Below are 21,276 nucleotides of genomic sequence, written 5' to 3'. Positions count from 1 at the left end.
CACCCTCTGAATACAAAGGTTTTTAACTGAAATAGTTTTAAGAAAAGTTGTCTGTGTAAATGGGTAAAATGTCCATCCATCCATCCAATTTCAGAAACCGCTTAATCTCAACTGGGGTCATGGGGGGGCGGGGAGGACTGGAACCTATCCTGGGAACAATGGGCGCAGGCGGGAACCTCGGTAAAACGTTTCACAGACTAATATTTTTGGTTATGTTGGTTTTTGGTTTTCTTGGTATCGTACATGACATATCTCAATAAAACTACTATTATTCCTCGCACAAAACTCTTCCCTATTTGATGATATCCGTGTCTGTTTCCTTTGGTCTGCTGCAACACGATGACGTTCCATTTCTTTGACATTCAATCTCAGGGTAATCATTTTCTATGTAATTATTTAAAGTCAAACAATTATATAGTTCTCCCCTGTAAGAACGATCTTGCTGAGGATTCTTGATTGCTAAATTCTCTTTCCCTATTTCACGTTGGTTCCGTTCTCCAGAACCGGCTTCTTTTTTTTGTTGTTGAAATGCAGCCTTCTCTGTAGACCTGCTATTAAGCCAAAAGGACATAATGTTCCTATTGAAATGCATCAATTGCTGAAAAGGAAAATGTGCTTCACCGTTATTTCCAGTTACACGCACAAGTCAAGACAATGAAAGTGTAGCTTTTCAAATGCGCTCTCAAACCTCCTCCTTGGACCGGCCCTGAAACGTTTCCAAATTCATTTATTCTCTGCTCCACATAATATCTGGATTTATATTTTTGATAAAGAAGCTTTTAGGGCATCTCAGGTTTTGAGGGCTGGAAGGTGTGTGCATGTGTATCGATAGATGCGTGTTGTGGTCAGTGTGTGTGTAACTTTGAGTGACTTTGTGTGCTTGTAACTGGGTCTGGTGCTGCAGGGCAGAGTTTACACAAAGTCCATTAACACAGAAACATTTATTTTATTGATAATAGGAACATTTGCAAATTAGTAAAAATCTGTTTGTCTCTCTTGGGTTGATAATACTTGTCAGTAAGCTTATTTTTTGTGGGGTTCTGTATATTTATTATTTTGGGGTGTATATTATTTTGCCTGCATTCCAATTAAAGGCCCTATGTTTTCCTAATTATTTCCTTTACACAGATTCTGGTGCCCATGTGTGGAATGGTGAATGCAGCCTACTTTGAAGACATACATAGGAGTCTGTAAGTAGATATGACCTCATTAAGAGGGGCTGACCTCCACTGGCTTGCCCGTCCATAAATCATATAAATATTTAACTCACTCTTCTGCACCATCTACTGTCTGAAACTTAAGGATTTACTTGATCTTAAAACAAATCTCAGGGACCCGACAAAATTCTTCCAACAGCCTTAAAGAAGATGAGAGTTCTTATTTATGATCTGCTGGCTGTCCTACTCAGGAATGATGGGAGATGGGGCTGGGATTCGCAGATGAAGCTGAACAAGAGTTACTACAAAGTAATTCACTCAGGAAGCGTAACTGTGATGTGGAGGACTCAAGAAGCCTGGATTAAATGTTTAGAATTTAATCCCAAGGAAATGTAGATGTTGGGTAACATTAACTAATGTGGCCCGTTTGTCCATTTCTCATAGCACTATGATGATCTTAAGTTCTCCTGCAGCTGGAATACTACTTTGAGAAGATGTCGACTAGGCTGATAATTTCAGAACTATGACAGACACTCAGCAAGGAAGGACCGTTTTCCAAGCTGTCTATCACGGCTCCGCTGTTTTGTAGTGGCTTTTTATGGATGAAAATGGCCCTGAGTGACTTTGCCTTCAGTCAAGTGAGGGTGTCCATCATCTAGGAGTTTCTTCCTAAGAAATAAGGTGATCTGCTGTGTTGTGAGCTCCTGCAAATGCAAATTCATGTGTATAAAGTGAAGACTTTGAGAACTGGAGGAGCAGGCAGCTACTGCTCTCAAAGCTACCTGACAGGTGTGCAGTGAAGAGAGACGAGGAGGGAACTGAGAAGCCGCTGAAAAACCTCCTCATTACACTATAAGATGAGACAATGATACCCAGAATTCCCTGCGCCAAAGGGGCATGTTGCCAGTCAGAATCTGACTAGTGTTGGTCATCATGGGTTTGTTTCGAGTTCCATGCTTCAACCTGAATTATACTCCTTCTTTCTAACGAAAGACCTTGGGCCACTGGGATGTTGTCTGTCAGATCGATGCTAAAGGCTAACTTGGGTAGTATTGAACCTGTGGTCCGGCAGAGGAGAAACTCCACGGGGGGGACGATGATGCCAAGTGGCCAAAGGCTTCAACAAATGGGCTGCAGAAGAATGTCTCTGTTCAGAAGGAAGTGAGTGGCTTTGATGTGATACAGATGAGGGTTGGTGGGGGAGGTCTCCAGTCATAGCTGCCAGTTCAAAGGTGGACGTGTGACAGACAGCCATATTGAAGTGACGGTTGTGAGCTGATGGAAGCACCCCCCCCTTCACACACACTGCAGGTTGACCTCTGCCTCCGAAGTAACAGTTTGGTCTGAAACAGACAGGCTCCAGAAACACGCAACACGGCCGAAACTGGATTTTTTTTCCAGCCCTTCAAACTAAAGAACATAAGAAATTTACAAACGAGAGGAGGCCATTCAGCCCATCAAGCTTTTTGGGGAGAACTCAACTAAAAGCTCAAAGTCATTAAAATCTTATATAGCTCTGATTTAAAGGAACCCAGGGTTTTAGCTTGCACTACACTAACAGGAAGATTCCATACTCTAACTACACACTGTGTAAAGTGCTTTCTGAAATCCAGTTTAAAATGTTTTCCCGCTAATTTCCACCTATGGCCATGAGTTCTTGTACTAATATTGAAGTAACTATTTAGTTGAACAGCTGTTAGAATCTTATATACCTGGATCATGTCCCCCCTAGGTCTCCTTTGCTCGAGGCTGAACAGATTCAGCTCAGCTAACCTCTCCGCATAATACATTCCTTAAGACCAGGAATCATTCTTGTAGCCCTACGTTGAACCCTTTCTAAGGCAGCAGTGTCCTTCTTAAGGTATGGCGATCAAACCTGCACACAATATTCTAGGCGGGGTTTTACCAAAGAACTGTATAATATCCTTAGCATCGCCTCTCTTGACTTAAACTAGAGATGTAACCCAACATCCTATTGGCCTTTTTTATTGCTCCCCCACACTGGCGAGAGTGGGACATGGAAGCATCAACATACACACCGAGGTCTTTGTCATAGTCAGCTACCTTTATTTCAGTAGTACCCATAAAATATCTGTATTTATATTTCTGCTTCCTGCATGGATTACCTTACATTTATCTACGTAAAATTTCATCTGCCAGGTATCAGCCCAGTTGATAATTAAATCAAGATCCTGCTGTAGCCTCTGTGCTGCTAGTTCAGTGTCTGTTACACCACCCATTTTGGTGTCATCTGCAAAGTTAACCAGTTTACTGTATTGTTATTGTAAATTAGGAATAACAGTGGTCCTAAAATTGTACCCTGCAGGACCCCACTATGGAAGCAGGCCCACTGTGACATTGTGCCTCTAATAACTACCAACTGCTTCCTGTCTGGTAACCAGACAGATTCCTTAAACCTAAAATCTCTGCCTTTTTGAGAACAATTTCTCTTGTAACTTCCTCAAAGAACTCAAGTAGATTAGTTAAACAGGATCTACCTCTCCTAAATCCATGTCGGCTATCCCTCAGAATGTTATTTGAATCCAGGTAATCTACCACTTTCACTTGGATTATAGCTTTCATTACTTTTCCAGTTATGCAAGTCAAACTAATTGGTCTATAGTTTGCTGGATTACTTCTATCCCCTTTTTTGAATATGGGCATTATATTAGCATGCTTCCAATTAGAAGGTATCACACCAGCAGATAAGGATTTCTGCGATAGTTAAAGGTCAGTAAATAATATCCATCATCTCTTTTAAAACTGCTTGTAAGATGCCATTAGGCCCCGCGATTTATTTATTTTGAGCTTAACTTCACAAGAGTAACTCAAAATAAAGCTTGTTTCCAACCCAGATTATTTCTATATCAGAAAGTACTTTGCACTAATCACCAATCAGCAAAAATCTGTTGCCATAACAAATACTTGTCATTCAACAATAAAACATCCATCCATTTTCTCCCTTTTTAGGGGAAAAACAGAGTAAGGAGGTGAGTAACATAAACAAAATCTCCAGGAACTGGACTGATGGAAGTCAGGGGAGACATCTCTGGGTGAAACCGGGGGGCAATTGGTAGAGATTATTGATTTAGGGATTGCCATCGACAAAGCCGGCCTGAGGTGCATGCGAACCAAATGTCTGCTGGGGGCCTTGGGGGATAGGAGCAGTCAATCCCACTGACCGCCCCCCACCCTCCAAGCAAATTCAATCCACCCCATTTCAGATTCTGCCTCAGGTCCTGGGTGTCAACCAGAGGGTTCCGTGTTACTGGGATGAATGTAGCGTGGGAGCAGCCTATCAATGCCAATAAACCTGGTAGCCCTCCCCCCCACAATCACACCCATCTTGCTTTTCTTTAAATCATGCTAAACAGTGGTTTCCCGTTATATGGGGGCTCTGAACAATCACAAAAAGGTTTTAATGTCTGAAAAAGCTATAACCTTTCTAACCCCAAACCTGGCTATAGCTGGATAACCCTAATTTGGGAACTTAGGGTGACACAACTGACTGTTGGAAAGTACGAAAAATGCTGTTAAAGACATTTAGTTTTGCCCGGACAGTAAACAGCCTTGTATGAGGCCTTATTTTCAAGGCACAGTTTGCTACATTTGCCTTTTGACTCAGCTGAGACCTGTTTTCAGATTTCATAAGGGCCCTTTCCAACGACCTCCTATTAGTCTGCTTGTTTGTCCCAGTGTGATTATCTGTTGCGATGAAAGATGACTCTGAACAATACGGAATACTTGCTGTTTTTTTCTGCGGGGGGGGGGGGGTGAATGTGTATAGTGTATAATTACAGTCTAGGAGCCTCAGCTAACATAAAAATTCTCATAGATCCCTGTGAAAGAACATAATGATTCCAATTATGAGGAGCAAAGGCAGATAAGCATCACACTCCAAAAGCAGGAGAACAGCGTTCCCTTTGTGTCTCACAACCGGTGTTAGAAATGCAATTATAGAGCACAGGGGTGACAAGGACTGAAGAAGGTGTCAGGATTGGCGTTTACACCTGCTCTGTAATGTTTTTTGTTTCCTTTTCCTTGTAAGAGTAAGGTGGGGGGGGGGGGGTCGGTGTTGAATTATTGGACTTTGGAATAATGTCCTCAATGTTTTTCTCATCGAGTATTGTTCCACTTTGACAATTCACATTGTAACCTTAAAGTAATTCATCAGGAAAATTATATTCCAGCTATTCTCAGTGCGGTTTCCATTTACGTAAAGAAGCTTTATGTGTTTATTTTTTTTTCTTAAAACAATTTAGGAACTGTTTCATATGTTAATTGGCTAATCTTTAGAGACAAAGTTGCAGTTGATGAGAGGGCGTTCCATGTCCTCTTCAGACGTTCTAGGGTACAATTTTAGAGTTTGAACTAAAAAATGGTAATTACTGCAAACAGCACTAGAGGAACAAGCGATTATTAAATATCATTCTGCACAGATGCGCTATACAAGCTGGATTTTTCCCGACTTGTTTTCTTGCAGGAGTTTTAGTTGTTTATCAGCAGCGAGTCAATGGAGGCTTCATCTCCACCTGCACAACGGGTATTCTGTGGCGGCAATCATCAGTGTCAATCATTCACCAGCCGCTAATTTAATTTAATTTGGTTTTCCCCTCGATTTCGCCCTTCCCAGCACAGCTGCTGTGCTTCATAGATGGACACACCTGCTATTTAAAGTCGTTGGGTGTATTTAAAGCGGTGAAATTCCTGGAAGACGAAGGAGGAAACGAGGCGAGTCAGAAGGTAATTATACATCCACCTGGCTTCTCGGCTCGCAACGTGCATGCTAACACATGCTAACACACGCTAACAAAGCAGAAAGTAGGGTGTATGTGTCATCGGAACTAAAGTTAGGGCTGTCATGGTGGCTGTGTTCTGGCCTCTGTAAGGACAGTAAGCGATGATCTGCTTGCACAGTCTTGGAAAGGCGAGGTGTCAAACTTTGAAACTCGAGCAATGTTTAGAGACACCTAGGTATAGATGAAATCATAGTACTGATACTGAATATGACGTGTATAGAGAAAGGGCAGTGTGGTGGCTTGGTAATTAGGACAGCCCCAGGGTTGCGGGTTCGATGCCTGCCCAAGGCTCTGTGTATGGGTGTCACATACATCCTCCTACTATCGCTCCCCACTCAGCCCAAAAACATCAAGTTGGATGGATCTCTGCCTCAGACTTACCCTTATTGTCCACCTGCATGTGAGTGCCTGTCCTGCTCTGGACTGGTATCGCGTCCAGTGTTTGACTGCACTGTGTTTTCTGTGGTAGCCCCCCCGCCATACCAAATATGTGGTGGGTAAGTTAGAGATCGTTAGTTTAGACTGAGGGCCAGTTTTTATGTTTGTGGAGTATGAAGAAGTCATGTTTGGTGAATGGCATTTTAAGGTGGAAGCCCAAACAAAATTATAAATAAAATCACTCCCTCTCTTGGCACACTGGCGTTTTCTGTGCATTTGTGCCTAACATAGAGGTTTATTTGTGCATTTCTGAGACTTTCTGAGCTTTATAAACTTTAGAATCTGTGAGTGCAATATACCTCTGGCATGTCTGTTGTTGAAAACAAGTACATCGTGACACTTGGGGCATGTCTGTTTTCATGACACATTGGCAAAAATCAGCAAAAGTAATTGCTGTGTTGAGTGTAAGACCCACCTCTTTCCAGCAGCCCTGGCAGCCACGCCAACCCAGACTACACCCCACCCACCCAACCCAGACTACACCCCACCCAAGACTAAACACACCTGTAAGTAAGTAAGGCAATGTTTCTCAATCCAGTTCTTGGGGATCCCCAGACAGTCCACGTTTTTGCTCCCTCCTAGCTCCCTGCCAGACAGTCCACGTTTTTGCTCCCTCCTAGCTCCCTGCCAGTCAGTCCACGTTTTTGCTCCCTCCTAGCTCCGTGCCAGACAGTCCACATTTTTGCTTCTCCCAACTCCCAGTAGGGAGCAAAAACTTGACTCTGGAGGTCCCCGAGTATCGGGTTGAGAAACACCATAGTAATGATATAAATGACCTCCCCGACTGCTAAGCCCATTCACTGCCGAATTGTTGAGTAGCAGAGCTCATTCTTCTGGTTTCTGAACTTTCACCCATGCTGTGGAGTCTGCTGGATGAATGTGATTTGGACTTTGTATACATAATACCTAGATTTGGTTTCTGGACTTGGCTTGATTGTTGACACGATTCTTGGATTTCATTTCGGTACATTTCCGTTATTTCACATGAATCATCAAAATGTAACAATTACTGGGGCTGGGAAAATTATCTTGTTAACACATAGCGTTAATTTTAAAGTCATAACGTGATATTATGCATGCAGTATTTTGATACCCAAATGGTAGAATAGTATGAGCAAAGATTTATTATAGAAACCTATAGTATTCCATCCTGGTTGGCGAGAGGTTATTTTGTGACATTACACAGAATCCCAGAATTCATAGCTAAAATCGAAACATTCGGTTAATTGTCTTGCGTGAAGCTGATGTTACCAGGGGCTTGTATCACAAAGCCAGATTTCTTGCTTAGCTGGATAACGTGTCAGATTTAAGGTACCGCAGTTTAAATGGACATCTTCTTCATCCATTTACAATTAGCCCAGACTACCTTAAATCCGACAAGGAGTATTGCCAACCCAAAAATCCAGCTTTGCCATACAGGCCCCGGGTTTATTTTGTTTTAAGAGATTGGTGGCATATACAGGATTTTTTTTTTAATTGTAATTTGCAAAATTTCTTTTATTAAAGGCTTTTGCCTTCAAATTTGAAGATCTTTCATGTTATTAATTGCATTTTCAGTGGTTGTCAGGTTTCTGTTTTTAGTGCTATTTGCCAAATAGGTTTTAGATCGATCATGTGGTTCAAATAAAAAGTGTGTTGATCTGCCTGTTGAGAACCTGCAACTATATATACATGATGTATATGCCATTAATCGCCAAAGTGTGCTATTAAAAAATAATAATTTAACATCCCTACTTACAAGACAATACCCTGTCATGCTATGCATCTAGCCCTTTTGAAAGCTTTAACGTTCAGTTGGCCTTCATTGCAAGTATTATTTTTCTTGGAAATTAATAATCTGTACATCACAAGTTACATTACACCAATGTGAAAATATAGGTCATTCTCACATTCTCGTTTTTTCAGAAAAAATATTACAGTGAAATACACTATTTGTTTTTTGAGTGGAGCAATTGACATTACTTAAACTTTTTAGAGATACTAAAATTATGTAATTTGTTGTTTTTGTTTTTTTGTGACCAAAAATTAAGGAACACAAAACTAGGTAAAATGTTTTTAAAACTTTAAACTTTATTACATGTAACCCACGTAATTCCATCTCTGTAACACTTGCCCTGGATTTGAGTAAATGCTTTTACTTATTCAGAAACAGCCGGTAATATAACAAAACTGAGCACATACCCAAGAGGCAAAATCGACAGTTTGAGTCTGTCTTCAATCTAATTTTAACAATGAGATAAAAATTTATGTTATGGTAATGAGTTTGCGAGAATGACCCATATATACTACCATATACTCTTAACTGTACATTAATTTAAGGACTGAATGTGTAAAAATGTACGATTATAAGTTTCAGTGCTAGGTGTAGTTAATAGCGATTAATTACAGAAAATAATGCGATTAATTAGTTGATTTTTTTTTTTAAATAATAATTGCATAATTAGTTTCTAACTTTATAATGAGAAATGTGCCATGGATGATAATCACTAGGTTCCCAAACAGGAAGTGTGCACAGTGAGGACAACTGCTGAAATGCAGCTTGACAACTTTGATATGCTGCACCGTGTCGACATGCAATATATACAGCCAAGCAAAATACATTTTATTAAGTACATATTTTATCATAGGATGTTTTATTACCATGTAACATCATCCATCCAGTTTGTGCCTTGGTGAGAAAATGACAGCGGAAATAAATAGGATTCATTTTGAAATCCTGTATAGTTTTAAATACTTATAATTAAGATATATTCTGTTTCTCTCAGATATACCCTTATAGGCATTACAAGTACCGTAAATTATATGTTCATGACAAGTCACCTTTACATTTATCAATGATAACCCAGAATATGTTTGTATGAAACCACTTTATTCATTTAATTATGCTTTTAATATCGAAAAAGTACAGTTAAGCTCCATAGATGTGACAATTCTACAGTGATTTGGTTCCACATACAATATATGACATGCAGTAAATGAAAAAAAAAAAAGAATTTTCATCTTATATTTTCCTCTCCCAGTCACAAAATAAAACAAAAGTAATTACAAAAAAGCATCCCTCAGGCTGATTTAGGAAAAACATTACATATTCACTTTATTTTCTTTTTATATTATGACCTCAAACCATCCTTTCAACTTTATCAGAGTCACAGTTAAAATGTCACAAACTCACTAATGCAAAAGAGTGCTTGCAGGAAAATCAAAGGGACGTTTGAGACATCAGAACCGATCGTTTTCTTCATTTTGGTCAAGAAAAGATCAAAGAGTTTAGTGCAAACCGAAAGATACTGGAATGTAGCACAGATCCCTGTTTATTGTCACCTCCTCGTGTGGGGACAGTTCGTCTTCTGCAGGTCCGTGTTGTTCTGTCACTATCTAGATAAGCCACAGAAGATATCACGAAGGAAATGTTTTTTTTTATTATTATTTTTATCAAATATTTGCTCCTTCTATGCGGGAAAGGAAGCACAGTGTTTGCATCAGACAGCAAGGTCAATTTGGCAGGACAGAAGCGTGGCTAGTCTGACGCTATGTTCCCAAAAATCTCGTTACGCAACGACAGAAAAGTAGTCTGTAAACTCGTACTTCCGCTTGTCGCGCGCAAAAAAAGCAACGGTTTTATAATAAATCTCAGACGCGGGCAGTTTTAGAGAACGATGATTTAATAGTGATGGTGTTTGAAGCTTCTAAAAAATCTAAAGTCTATTAAGTCGAAAGTTTAGATATGTGCGTGGTTTGGAATAGATCGGTGGTATTTTCTGCGATGCGTAGATTGCATAAATACAGCGAATTAACGAAGCATGCACCCGACCCGTTCAGTCCGTAACGTAAAAGCAGAAAACGAGAGAAGCGACGTAGAGTATGACGGAGAGTATGACGTAATGTATGACGTAGAGTATGACGTAATGTATGACGTAGAGTATGACAATCCACCAACATGCTCACCAGAAGATGCACTGTAGAGTTCCTGCTGATTCTCCAACCCCTAATGCAGAAAGCCTAGTCTCGATGGATTTAAAATACAAACGATTCGCAACGACGATTTCGTTTCCGACAGATGATAAAGTTGAAAGGTTTCGGATATTGGCAGGTGTTCTGGAATGTTCCTTCTTTTCTGGTTGACACGGCCTCATTTCCTCACCCTCCATCAGAGCATGAAGAACGTTCTTCATGCTACATATACAGCATTCCTGCATGCCGTTCCTCCTCGCTCAGTCTGACAGTAGCTTTAAAGTGCCTTTTTGCATGCTGTTTATTAGGATAAAAAAAAAAAAACATTTAAGCTCACGTTAGGAATTTACTGTTGGTAACAGGTGTGGATTTGAGCGTTGTTATCTGAATGGTTAGATGATTTTCTAAGGAAAAACAAACAGTGAATAGGCCAGATTTTTCTTTTCAAATGCAGAAAACCATTATTACTGACCTTCTGATTACTTAAAATCGTTCAGGAATACAATTACCATTTTAGGCAAATATGAGAAAATTATTCTAAGTTTAAAGCTCATTATTAATCATATTTTTAAAAATATTTTCAAGCAATATTAGCTTGAAATTGACTTCTGTTTTTTTTTTACTTTTCCATATATGAGTCTTTTAAAAATCTATTCAAATAATCATTCCTAACTGCTTTATAAAAGCAAACATGAAATGTCTCCTTTTAATCATGTCACATTAAGAATGGAAGTCTGATATTTGCCTTAATAGGTACAACAAAATTTCTTCACATAAAAACCTATCAGAAATCCTGTGTTTAAATCTTTCGTGTCATTTTGTATCTGAGCAGTTTTTAAATCTGAAAAAATGCCAGTGATGCTGGAAGTAAATGTGCACCGTGAAGCAAACCTTTTAAATGACAGCCCCTTCAGACTAATTACGGCGATGCGGCATTACGGCAGGTGATTTTGCATTTGATTTGTACGTCGTCGAAGATGAACCTCTGTATCCTCCTGAGACCCCACCCATTCATTTATGTCCATTGTAGTGGACATTTTATTTTTGCATCTATTTTTTCACTGATGTTAGGAAACATATTTATTCCTGTTGTGCACTAAAGAGGACATGCTGTGAAATTAAAAATAAAAATAAATTTAAAAAAATCTAAACTGTAAGATGTCTTATTTCCTCCAAAGACAAATAACTTAAATTGAAGGACACTTTTTTCCTTGGGTCTCAGGAGGATGTCACAGGAGTAATGAGTTTAAAACCGTGAATAAAATGGTTTCCTTTGAGAAGAGAAGATGCACATCTGTGTGGCACTTGGGAGGTAAGAAATGTGTGTGTTTATCACATTCTGACCCAGCGGCCACAGACACGAGACAGAGGACGGCTACACTGACATGCTCGTCTGCCCAGCACAGCCTGGGTGAACCATCCATTGTGGCCGCTGTCACATGCTAGAACTTTCCGGCCTTCTGCACTGTCGCCCCGTGCTTTCTGGCTCATTTCCTTCACTCCCTGAGCAGAAACAGCACCTAATCTCGACATGTGACCACCGTTCCCATCTATATGGATGAGGTCTAGTTTGAGATGACCACAACCTGCGCTGTAAAGATTTAAAAACATTGCCTTCCACTTCTTGGAGGAAAAAAAAAAACACACTGAAATGACCCCCACCCCCAACAATCCCATGTACATGGATGAGGATCAGTCTGAGATGTCCATGACCTGCTCTGGCATCTTCTCTGGTCTTGGCGAGTTAAAACATGGTTCATGTCAATGACACTGACAGTGACGGTGTTTGGAAAACATGACGGAAATAGCCCTTCTCAATTATATTCCGCTTAGTTTTATACTTGACGTAGCGGGCAGAAGCACTGTGAGTCCACGGCTCGGGATCCGGTCAGAGGAGGCTTCACGGCAGCTAGGCCTGAAGGAGGAGCAAATCTACTTGGCTTTCCATGGTTATCTGTGTAGGCCTTATTTAGGATATCATTGTGTGTTAACTTAACCTGCATGTCCTATTATTACATTGCATTATTGGTGACGTACTATTATTTTACTATTTTCAATACTAATAATATTTTTATTTATTTTGATATTTTATAAAATATCATTTTTATATTCTATTTTATGGGCAAAGTTATTACCACAGTCCAGCATCCATATCAGTTATCTAGAGATATCCGCTAGACTTTTTTTTTTCTTTTTAATGTATCGTTCATCCATCTTTTCTTCACGAGATCAGAGAAAAATTGGACATTGAAAATAATCTAAATGAAAATCATCCAATATCTTGTCTTCCTCTGAGGCATGGTTATCCTCCCCCCGTTAGGTTGCCAAGGTATTTCCCTGTGGTTGACTTTTATTGTCTTGGCGCCCCCACATGGCCCTGGATTGTTGTCCTTCCCTTCTAATGCAGAGAGAAACAAGCCCTTTTTGCCTGGAAGGATAACAATTTCAGTTTGGGGAGATCAGTGAAGCAACTGGGATTAACAGCCATCTGTAGAAATATAAAATCGATTGTTGCGTCCATTTGACGCACTGAATTTGGGGATCTTCCCCTTCCCAAACAAACATGACTCACAGCAATAGCTCAAGGCAGTGGCATGAGATCTGCTTAGCTACATGTTAGCGCCAGTATCCTTGAGACGACATGGACGTGGTGTTGACGTCGAAGAGGATCGGAGTGGAAAAACTCAAAGCTCAACAGTAGCCTGGTTTTTACCCGACCAAATCAGCCCTATTCCCCCAGGAGTGTACTACTGTGGTTTTTTTTTGTTTTTTTTTTGTGTGCTGCTAATGCGTTAATGATTTAGTGGTACCATGACTCGCACAGAGACGTCTCGATCGCATACGTGTTCAATTGTTATTCACACTCATGTTTTATTGATGAAAAAAATGAGTGTAGTACACTCTGCATGGTTCAGAGAGATGAAGAAGTATGAATATTTGTACTTGGTATGAAAAAAAGAACAACAATAGATGTATTGTTATGCTAATATCCAGAATGAGCGTGTAAACAGAAAACATGAGAGTGAAATGAACTTTAGTTAAATAGATGTATAGCAGGTGGTATCTGGAATAGCACTGCTTGTCACTTTTGAAACACAACATTGAGATTTCCTACTGCACCTAATAGCTTATTTGTCAGACGAGGCCCAAACTAGCCTGCCTTTTTTCACTTGCCATTTTACCCAGTAATTAAAACATAAATCACTCCAATACAGCCACACTCTGAGCAATCAATTTCCTAACTGGCGCTTGATTGCCAACACCTGCTAGCGAATTTCATTTGAACAACCCTCAGCGGTTTCCGTATTAATTAATCACATTAATTATAAATGAGAAAACAACAACAGCTAAGCATGCAGAGGTTGGACCACTGCTTTACCTCACTCCTTTACATCATCGGTAGCTGAGAGTGTTAATTCTCTACCTTGGAGCAAGTATGAGCAAGAGTGTCCATAAGCAGGCTAAGCCTAATCACCTCCATTAACTGAAACTGCATACTTACAATGGCTTGGGGGCCATTCATTATTAAGTACTGTCAAACAACCACTGGATCCTACTGATGCATTCATACTCTATTATTATTAGTAATAATAACAATAATAATAACTGAACTCTTATGACTCGGGTTCCTAGAACCTAGACACTGAGCGCAGGCCGTGATTCATCACCTAAAAGTTCACCCCTTGCATGTGACAGTGGTCGAGCACATCAGGCAGATAAAGGCATCACAGACACAACGGGGACGCAAACCGAACACACACCACGGACGGACATGTGGACACACACAGACGCCACGCACAGACAACAGTACCGCTGTTCTTGCTAGAAACTATTTTTTTTTTTACAATTAATGTATTTGCACTGCATTTATGTTTATATACATACATATTAATAATATATAATAAAAGAGAGTTAGATGGACAGGTAGATAGTAATAGAGGTTTTCTTTTACAGAAAACAAGACCAAAAAAATCCTCCACGCTAATTTACCCTTTTTACCGTTTTAATAAATTATTGCAGTCTAAACGATATGGCTTTAGCTAGTGAGAAGTTCGACAAAGCGAAACGAAATTCAAAGTAACACACGTTTTGCCCGGGTAATATGTCGTCATTCTTATCCAGCTGCTCTTCCAGTCAGAAAGTGCCAGTTTGGTACTGGTTAGCGTGGGTCTAGACCCCTGCCCCCTCTTCCCTTGCTCCAGCTCTTGCCATCTTTGCTCCAACACATCTGTGACTGACAATGTTTTGGCTAAATGTACAATTAAAAAAAAAAAAACAGATATGTAAACAAATGGAACCAAAGTTGCGATGCAAGCAAGAGAGTGGAACTGGTTTTACCGTTAATAGGACTCGTTCACTGATAGACCCTCTGGGGGCCATCGACTTCTTAACAGACTGACGCTGCCATAGCTAAGAGACACATAATGACATAATGTCATATAATAATCTTGAGACCTGGGCAAGGGGGCCACGATATCCATGTTTCTGTCATCACATTCAACATGGACCAATGCGAAAGCAGTGATTCCGTTACGAGAAGATGATGTTCAGGGGCCGTTTCTTGTGTAACCAGCGTCTAAGGGAAAGCCGTGGACCAAATGAATCCGCTCAGGCGAACCAGGACCTGAGATTTCGTAAGTGTGAACGTCGTGTCTCAGCAAAAACCAACCCCGAGGTTGACCCTGTGATGGATGGAGAGGACCTCGAGGTCTCTTTCTCTTTGGTCTGGGTGCTTGTGAATTCAAACCTCAATGCATTTTCAGCTGGTGTTACAGACTATGATAGAAGCACACCCCCATTACATGACACAGCTGACCACGAGCTATGAATAGTTAGTTTATATTCAATATTTAAATGTTCAAATGCCTGTTTCTGCAGTTAATCTGAAAAAAGCTCAATGTATGATGATTTTTAAGTCGCTGGGTAAAGGCATTGTTTGATATTTTAAAAAAAGTTACAATTATACATAACATATGAAGAAAAAATTAATTCCTTTCATAATCAAAAATCAAACTAATACTTATATATATATTTTAAACCCGTGACAATAGCACATGGCATAAAGGATGGAACTATCGGCTGTGATGTTTTGTAAACGTGTTTATGCATGTTTATGTTTTGTCTTAGGTAAACATGTAATGTCACGTATGGTTTCGTCACTTAGAAAAGGTAAATGATCGTGTGTAAACATTCAGGACGGGTGTCTGCAGCGGCGTAAGCATTTCCGTGGTAACCGCGCTGACATCACTCCTTCCCGGGCACATCTTGGCCTTGGTCTACCGAACGCTAAAGAATTGGTCCCCATTAAAGTCCATCGAATGTGGCGTTTGCCATCTGCAGGAAACGCTTCTCGTCATCATCTCACCATTTCGACAGTCCTCACATTTCAAAGAGCTCAACTAAAATAGCCACAGGCTCCAAAACAATCAAGTGAGAGAATAAAAATGTATAACAATCGTTATGACAACATTGCTCTAAGGCAAAAAGTAGCCAATAAACATATAGCTAGCAAAGTCTTGTTTACCTATTGTTTTAAAAATATTGGTCCACCAAACTTAGTACTTATTTTTTTCTTGGTCAGTGGTTTACTCCAGCATGCAATTTTCCCTGGATATGTCTACAACAACCTACCAATTAAAATGTTATTAATATTAGGGATACAGACACAGAAGCAACAAGGTGAATGAGACACGGTATTGGCACCAGCTCCTTCCTAAGACGGGCTGGCGCTGTTTGATTGTCTTCCTGACTATGCTAATGACATACAGACAGATCACTTACAGAGGGCACAGGAGATACCGTTTGTGTTAATGCCAATCCCATCATGCATCAGTTACTGAACATATTCATATTGTACTTCTACTAATATGCAAATATTGCGGTTATTCTTTTTTCCTCTACAAAACTACGAAACGGCATTTTTTGGGCATTTTTATAAGTGAAAGTGATGCTTTGGGAAAACTCTTGACTTGGCATTCGTCATCACCTGTTTTCTTTTTGGGCTGTTGTTATATGAAGGCAAATGATTAAACTCACGGTGTACAGCTCATCTGTTGATGTTTCTACTCCAAAGCCAGCATGCTATAGCCTGTACTTTTCGATGGATGGCTAAACGATGAAGATATGTGGCAGACAAGAGTTCAGGCAACAAAAATAAGTGGTTAGTAATACGGAATAATTTCAAACAACAGGTTTAGCCCAAAGGCAAAAAAAAAACAAAAAAAAAACTGCTAGCTAATATTTTCTTAAAATCGCCGTGGCTGGGTGTAAATGCTGTCCTTCACCTCTTTGTTCACAGCAGTGCCCCCTTGCTGTCAGATTATACAGCCCAGCTGAACTTGGTGGCTTCACAGCTGTCTCTGAGGTGAGAGATCATGGAACCACTGAGGCTCCCAGACAAAAGTCCTGCAGAGATTCCTTCCAGAAAAAAAGGAATCTTTTCGTCTTCTACACGCAACTTCTGTCCTATGACTCCATCGCTCACGGGCAAATAGAAACAAAAAAGCAGTTTGTCTAACCTGGTGCTTTTACGTGTGAAAAAACAGTCCCTCCGTGGGGGAAAATACAAGAAGGCACGGATCGGGCGAAAGCAAATTTCACGTCATAGCGATCCGTTGAACTGAACAACAGGCTGTGAACTCGGTCTTAAAGTGGTTTGGCGGTAAAGATTTGGCGCCTTTCAGAGGAACGACGGCAGGAGGTACAAGCGCTCACCCTCCCCCCTGACCTGGACGCCTTCACTACGGTTCAGGTGAGCACCGCCTTCCCCAAGTGTCCGGACCTCCATGCGAATGTGGTGGTTTTTCCGATTCACTGGCACGTCTCGGCAGTGGGATTCCTGGATGCCGCCCCCCCCCAGTGGTGTCGGTTTTTGAAAAATTGGATGATTTGAAAAAAAATTTAAAAATGAAGAAGAAGCATAATCTGAACTGGCTACCAAGCAAGAAAATACGGTGTGGTTTGAGATTATGTACTGTCATATCTTTTTCTTTTCCTGGCAGTATAAAATAATGACAAAGAGCCCGTTCAGGCTGTGGATGGCCATATTCGGCGGCAGCCTATCCCAGTCCCATTCCTCCCCTTAAGCCCCACCCCCAGTCCCAGGCTCCGCCTCCAGTTGCCCCGCCCACACTCCAAACCCATTACTTCTTGAACATGTCTTGCAGGGGCCCTGGGAGGAACTTGAGAACGGTGTCCAGGATGCTCTCGTCTTCCTCCTCATCCTCGTCTCCGCAGCCGGCCGGGATTGCCTTCTTGGGGCGGGTCAGGGAACCCTCACAAGCCTGCTCCATGGCGGCCTTCTCCTCAGCCTCCCTCTCTTCCTTCTTCTTCAGTCCGTACTGCAGAGAGAGACAGCGGGCCGAGGATGTTAGATGCACCATTTCCCTGCGAAGGGCCCTGGATTCAGGCTTAACAGGGAGCAAAAGGCTGGAGAATTCAGTGCTGTGAGGGACTCAGCAACAGAACAAACGCTGAGGGGTGATCAAAGATATCACAGAACTAGAAAGCGGCTGAAATATTTGCGTGACTTGTTTATGTAATTGGTAGAAATTTGACGCAGTGCAGCATTGCAGTCACTAAAGTACAGGCGTGGCTAAGAAATGACTCCTGATTAGGTGTTTCCCTGGTCAGACCCCGCGGTTGCTGGGGAAACCGCCGCTGTAACTGGTGGTTGAGGCCTTGAGTGAAACTGGTCTATTTTGACAAAACTTTGGAGAATGGGGTGATGGGGATTAACGGAGCTCAAGGCGTCTTCCACACTTCAGAGGGAGAGACACACTTCAAAGATCCATTCTATTCCTACAGCACTTAATACACACCCCTCAGTCATGCGGAATAATACACACACACACACACACACACACACACACACACACACACACACACAAACATGTACAACATGCAGCCTGGCACAGCTATGCTTACACACACCATACTAACAACACACACCATACTAACAATATAATCAGAGACGATGGAAACCGTGTTCACAGAGCCAAATTTATGGAGACTTTGAAATGAATGTTGTTTTATAACGAAACATCAAAAGCGAAAATATATTTTTTATATTATCAAATAATTTGATTAACCTAAAATTACCATAATCATATAATTTTTTTTTAGGTTTTCAATATTGCACTTAAAAGATAGCAAAATGCTTCCCCAAACTACACACATGTGCACAGACACACACACACACACACACACACGCATAGGTTTGTAATTATATCTTTGTGGGGACTCTCCATTCATTTCTATGAGGGAAAACACTAATCCCAACATGATGACCCCTCCCTAACCCTAACCATAACTAACCAAACAAAATACAAGGCTTTTGGCATTTTTAGTTTTTGATTCCAGTTACAAATTCTTATAAAATTTAGTTTCCACCAAAAAGCTGCTCCCCACAAGGTCAAAATCACACTGTGATATATATATAACATCGTGGGGACCAACGCAACGCAACGCAACCCAAATTTTATATATATATATATAAAACCCACCCACCCACCCACACATACACACACACACACACGCAGAGCTTATGGTATTGTTTCCTGGTAAAGCTCTGAGGAGCTGAGGAGCCTCACTGACATTTGTCACATTTTGCCTGACTGACCTTTGCAGCATTAACTGATGAAGCTGATGTCAGTGACAGGATTATCGTGTCACCGCGGACCGGGCAGACATTCGTCTAGGTACAAATCGAGTGAAGAACAAGACCTTTCTGGTGATGTCTTGCAGCTTAGTATAAATTCACTTTCGTTGGATGCCATACAACTTTGCGACAGCTCCGAATTTCCAGACAGGTCACTGAGTGCTTAATAATCAGACTTATGATCGTCTTGTTCCGTGGGCCTCCTTCAGTGTGCTGTCACTCAGGAGATAACTTCCTGATCAAATATTATTAAGCAATTACTTATGACATTTCCAAGAAGGGTGACAGGCTAAAGAAGCATAATAAGCATATAAGCATAAACTATATATGCAATAAGGGAAAGTGTGAAGTATGGCCTGTATGTTTGGCTACAGGCCCAATGTGATTAATCTGTAGCCCTTCCCCTATTCTGCAGACATTTTATCCCTAATTAATAGACAGCAGAAGGTGCAGGGTGAGGATGAATTAATGTCCCACTGGTGTTTTGCATGCACACAAAGGAAAGAGACGCTAGAGTGATTGCAGGGCCTCCCATCCTGCGCATTTGCACCCCATCATTCAGCTGCCGATCTTAAAGGGAACCTCCTGCTGTATTATCTGCTCTGTGTGGGCTCTTTCGGCTAAAGAAACCTCCCAAGCTCTAGTCTCTAACCATTTCTACAGCTTGGTGATTCACTCAAAAACGTCACTCAAAAAACGGCAACCAGATCATCTTCCTTAGCTACCAAAACATTTAAAAAATGTTCAAAAGAAACTGTCTTACAACTTCTTGTCTTCGCATATTTTCCAGGCCACAGCTGAACTTTTCTGAAAATTGGCCAGTTATGAGTTTTCTCATGAATGCTCGGTGCTTTGAGAAAGCAAACATCCGTCAAGATCAATATTTATCAACCCAGTCCTTGGGGATCCCCAGACATATTTTTGCTCCCTCCCAGCTCCCAGCCAATCAAGAACACCGAATACCTGGTACGGGTGTGTTGGGAGCTGAAAGGGAGCAAAAATGTGGACTATCTGGGGGTCAAACAGACAAACAAACAACATAGTAATCTGACAAAGTAATTTGGCCCTTTAATTGTATTTCATGGGCTTTCCAGGCTTTCCAGCCTGCCATCATCATGTGCGGCACGATAATCCAATTCCCACCCAAAGTATTTGCATAGGTGGGTGTATCTCAAATTATTAATTTAATTTAAATAATCATCTTGCCTGATGCATCTGGTCCTAAAAATTGACAGTCTGGAGTTGTGTAGATGTTTAGCTCTTTTTAAATGCATTTCTGCAATTCTGAACCAATTATGAGGTATATATGAAAACGATGTTTAGCATTTATTGTATGCAATGATATTGTCTTATGGTGAGAGGTTAGCTGAGCTGAATCTGTTTAGCCTCACACAAAGGAGATTAAGGGGGGACATGATCCAGGTATATAAGATTCTAACAGGTCTGGATGCTGTTCAACCAAATGGCTACTTTAATATTAGTTTAAATACTAGAACTCGTAGCCATAGGTGGAAATTAGTGGGAGGATATTTTAAACTGAATTTGAGAAAACCCTTCTTTACACAGCGTGTAGTTAGAGTATGGAATAGTCTTCCTGCTAGTATAATGCAAGCTGAAACCCTGGGTTCCTTTAAATCAGAGCTAGAAAAGATTTTAACAACTCTGAGCTATTGGTTAAGTTCTCCCCAAAAGAGTTTAATGGGCCGAATGGCCTCCTCTCATTTGTAAATTTCTTATGTTCTTATGATATTCATAAGGGTGGGGAATTCGGCATTTCCGCCATCCTTTTAAAACATGACGGAACGAAAGCTTCCCTTCGAGCTGTATGTCCTCAATTGGTGACATAGTCTCACATCTGAGAGGACGATGCTGTCTGTGTCGGAAGTAAAGCCAGACAGCCAATCTTGGCAATGACACCACGATACAATGATGTGATAATTTGCAATTAAGACCACACCATGATTCATGAAACGGGGCTGGATCCAGTCCAAGGCAAGTGTATGATTAGTCCTTCCCTCTTAACTGACAACTACAGGAGTCTCCTCAGTTCATGAAAACAATATCATTACAAGCATGTTCTATAAAAAAACACCATCATCCACAAACTAATCTATTCCCATCCAATCAGCCATCAAAAAGCTTCTGTTCTCTTACCTCCCTATCCCCTCTGCCCCCCCCCCCCACCCCCAACAACCTTGGGGGTCATAGATAATAACAACAGCAATAATATAATAATAATAATAATAATAATAATAACAATGAAATTCAACTA

General features: G+C 40.8%; 1 protein-coding gene across 2 annotated transcripts in view; it reads right to left on the bottom strand.

Annotated features, from left to right (window-relative positions):
* Positions 1–11,765: 11,765 nt before the first annotated feature.
* cplx2b (complexin 2b) overlaps positions 11,766–21,276 on the bottom strand; it is a 44,047-nt gene continuing 34,536 nt past the window's right edge. For both annotated transcript variants that reach the window (XM_023797680.2, XM_023797679.2), the window contains exon 4: positions 11,766–17,685. In XM_023797680.2, coding sequence (XP_023653448.1) covers positions 17,488–17,685 — 198 coding nt within the window. In that variant the 3' untranslated portion in view covers positions 11,766–17,487. The remainder of the gene's footprint in view (positions 17,686–21,276) is intronic.

This window comes from Paramormyrops kingsleyae, chromosome 10 (assembly GCF_048594095.1).
Source record: "Paramormyrops kingsleyae isolate MSU_618 chromosome 10, PKINGS_0.4, whole genome shotgun sequence".
NCBI lineage: Eukaryota > Metazoa > Chordata > Actinopteri > Osteoglossiformes > Mormyridae > Paramormyrops > Paramormyrops kingsleyae.
The sequence above is the reverse complement of the archived record's forward strand: the minus strand, read 5'-3'. Positions and strand labels throughout refer to the sequence as shown.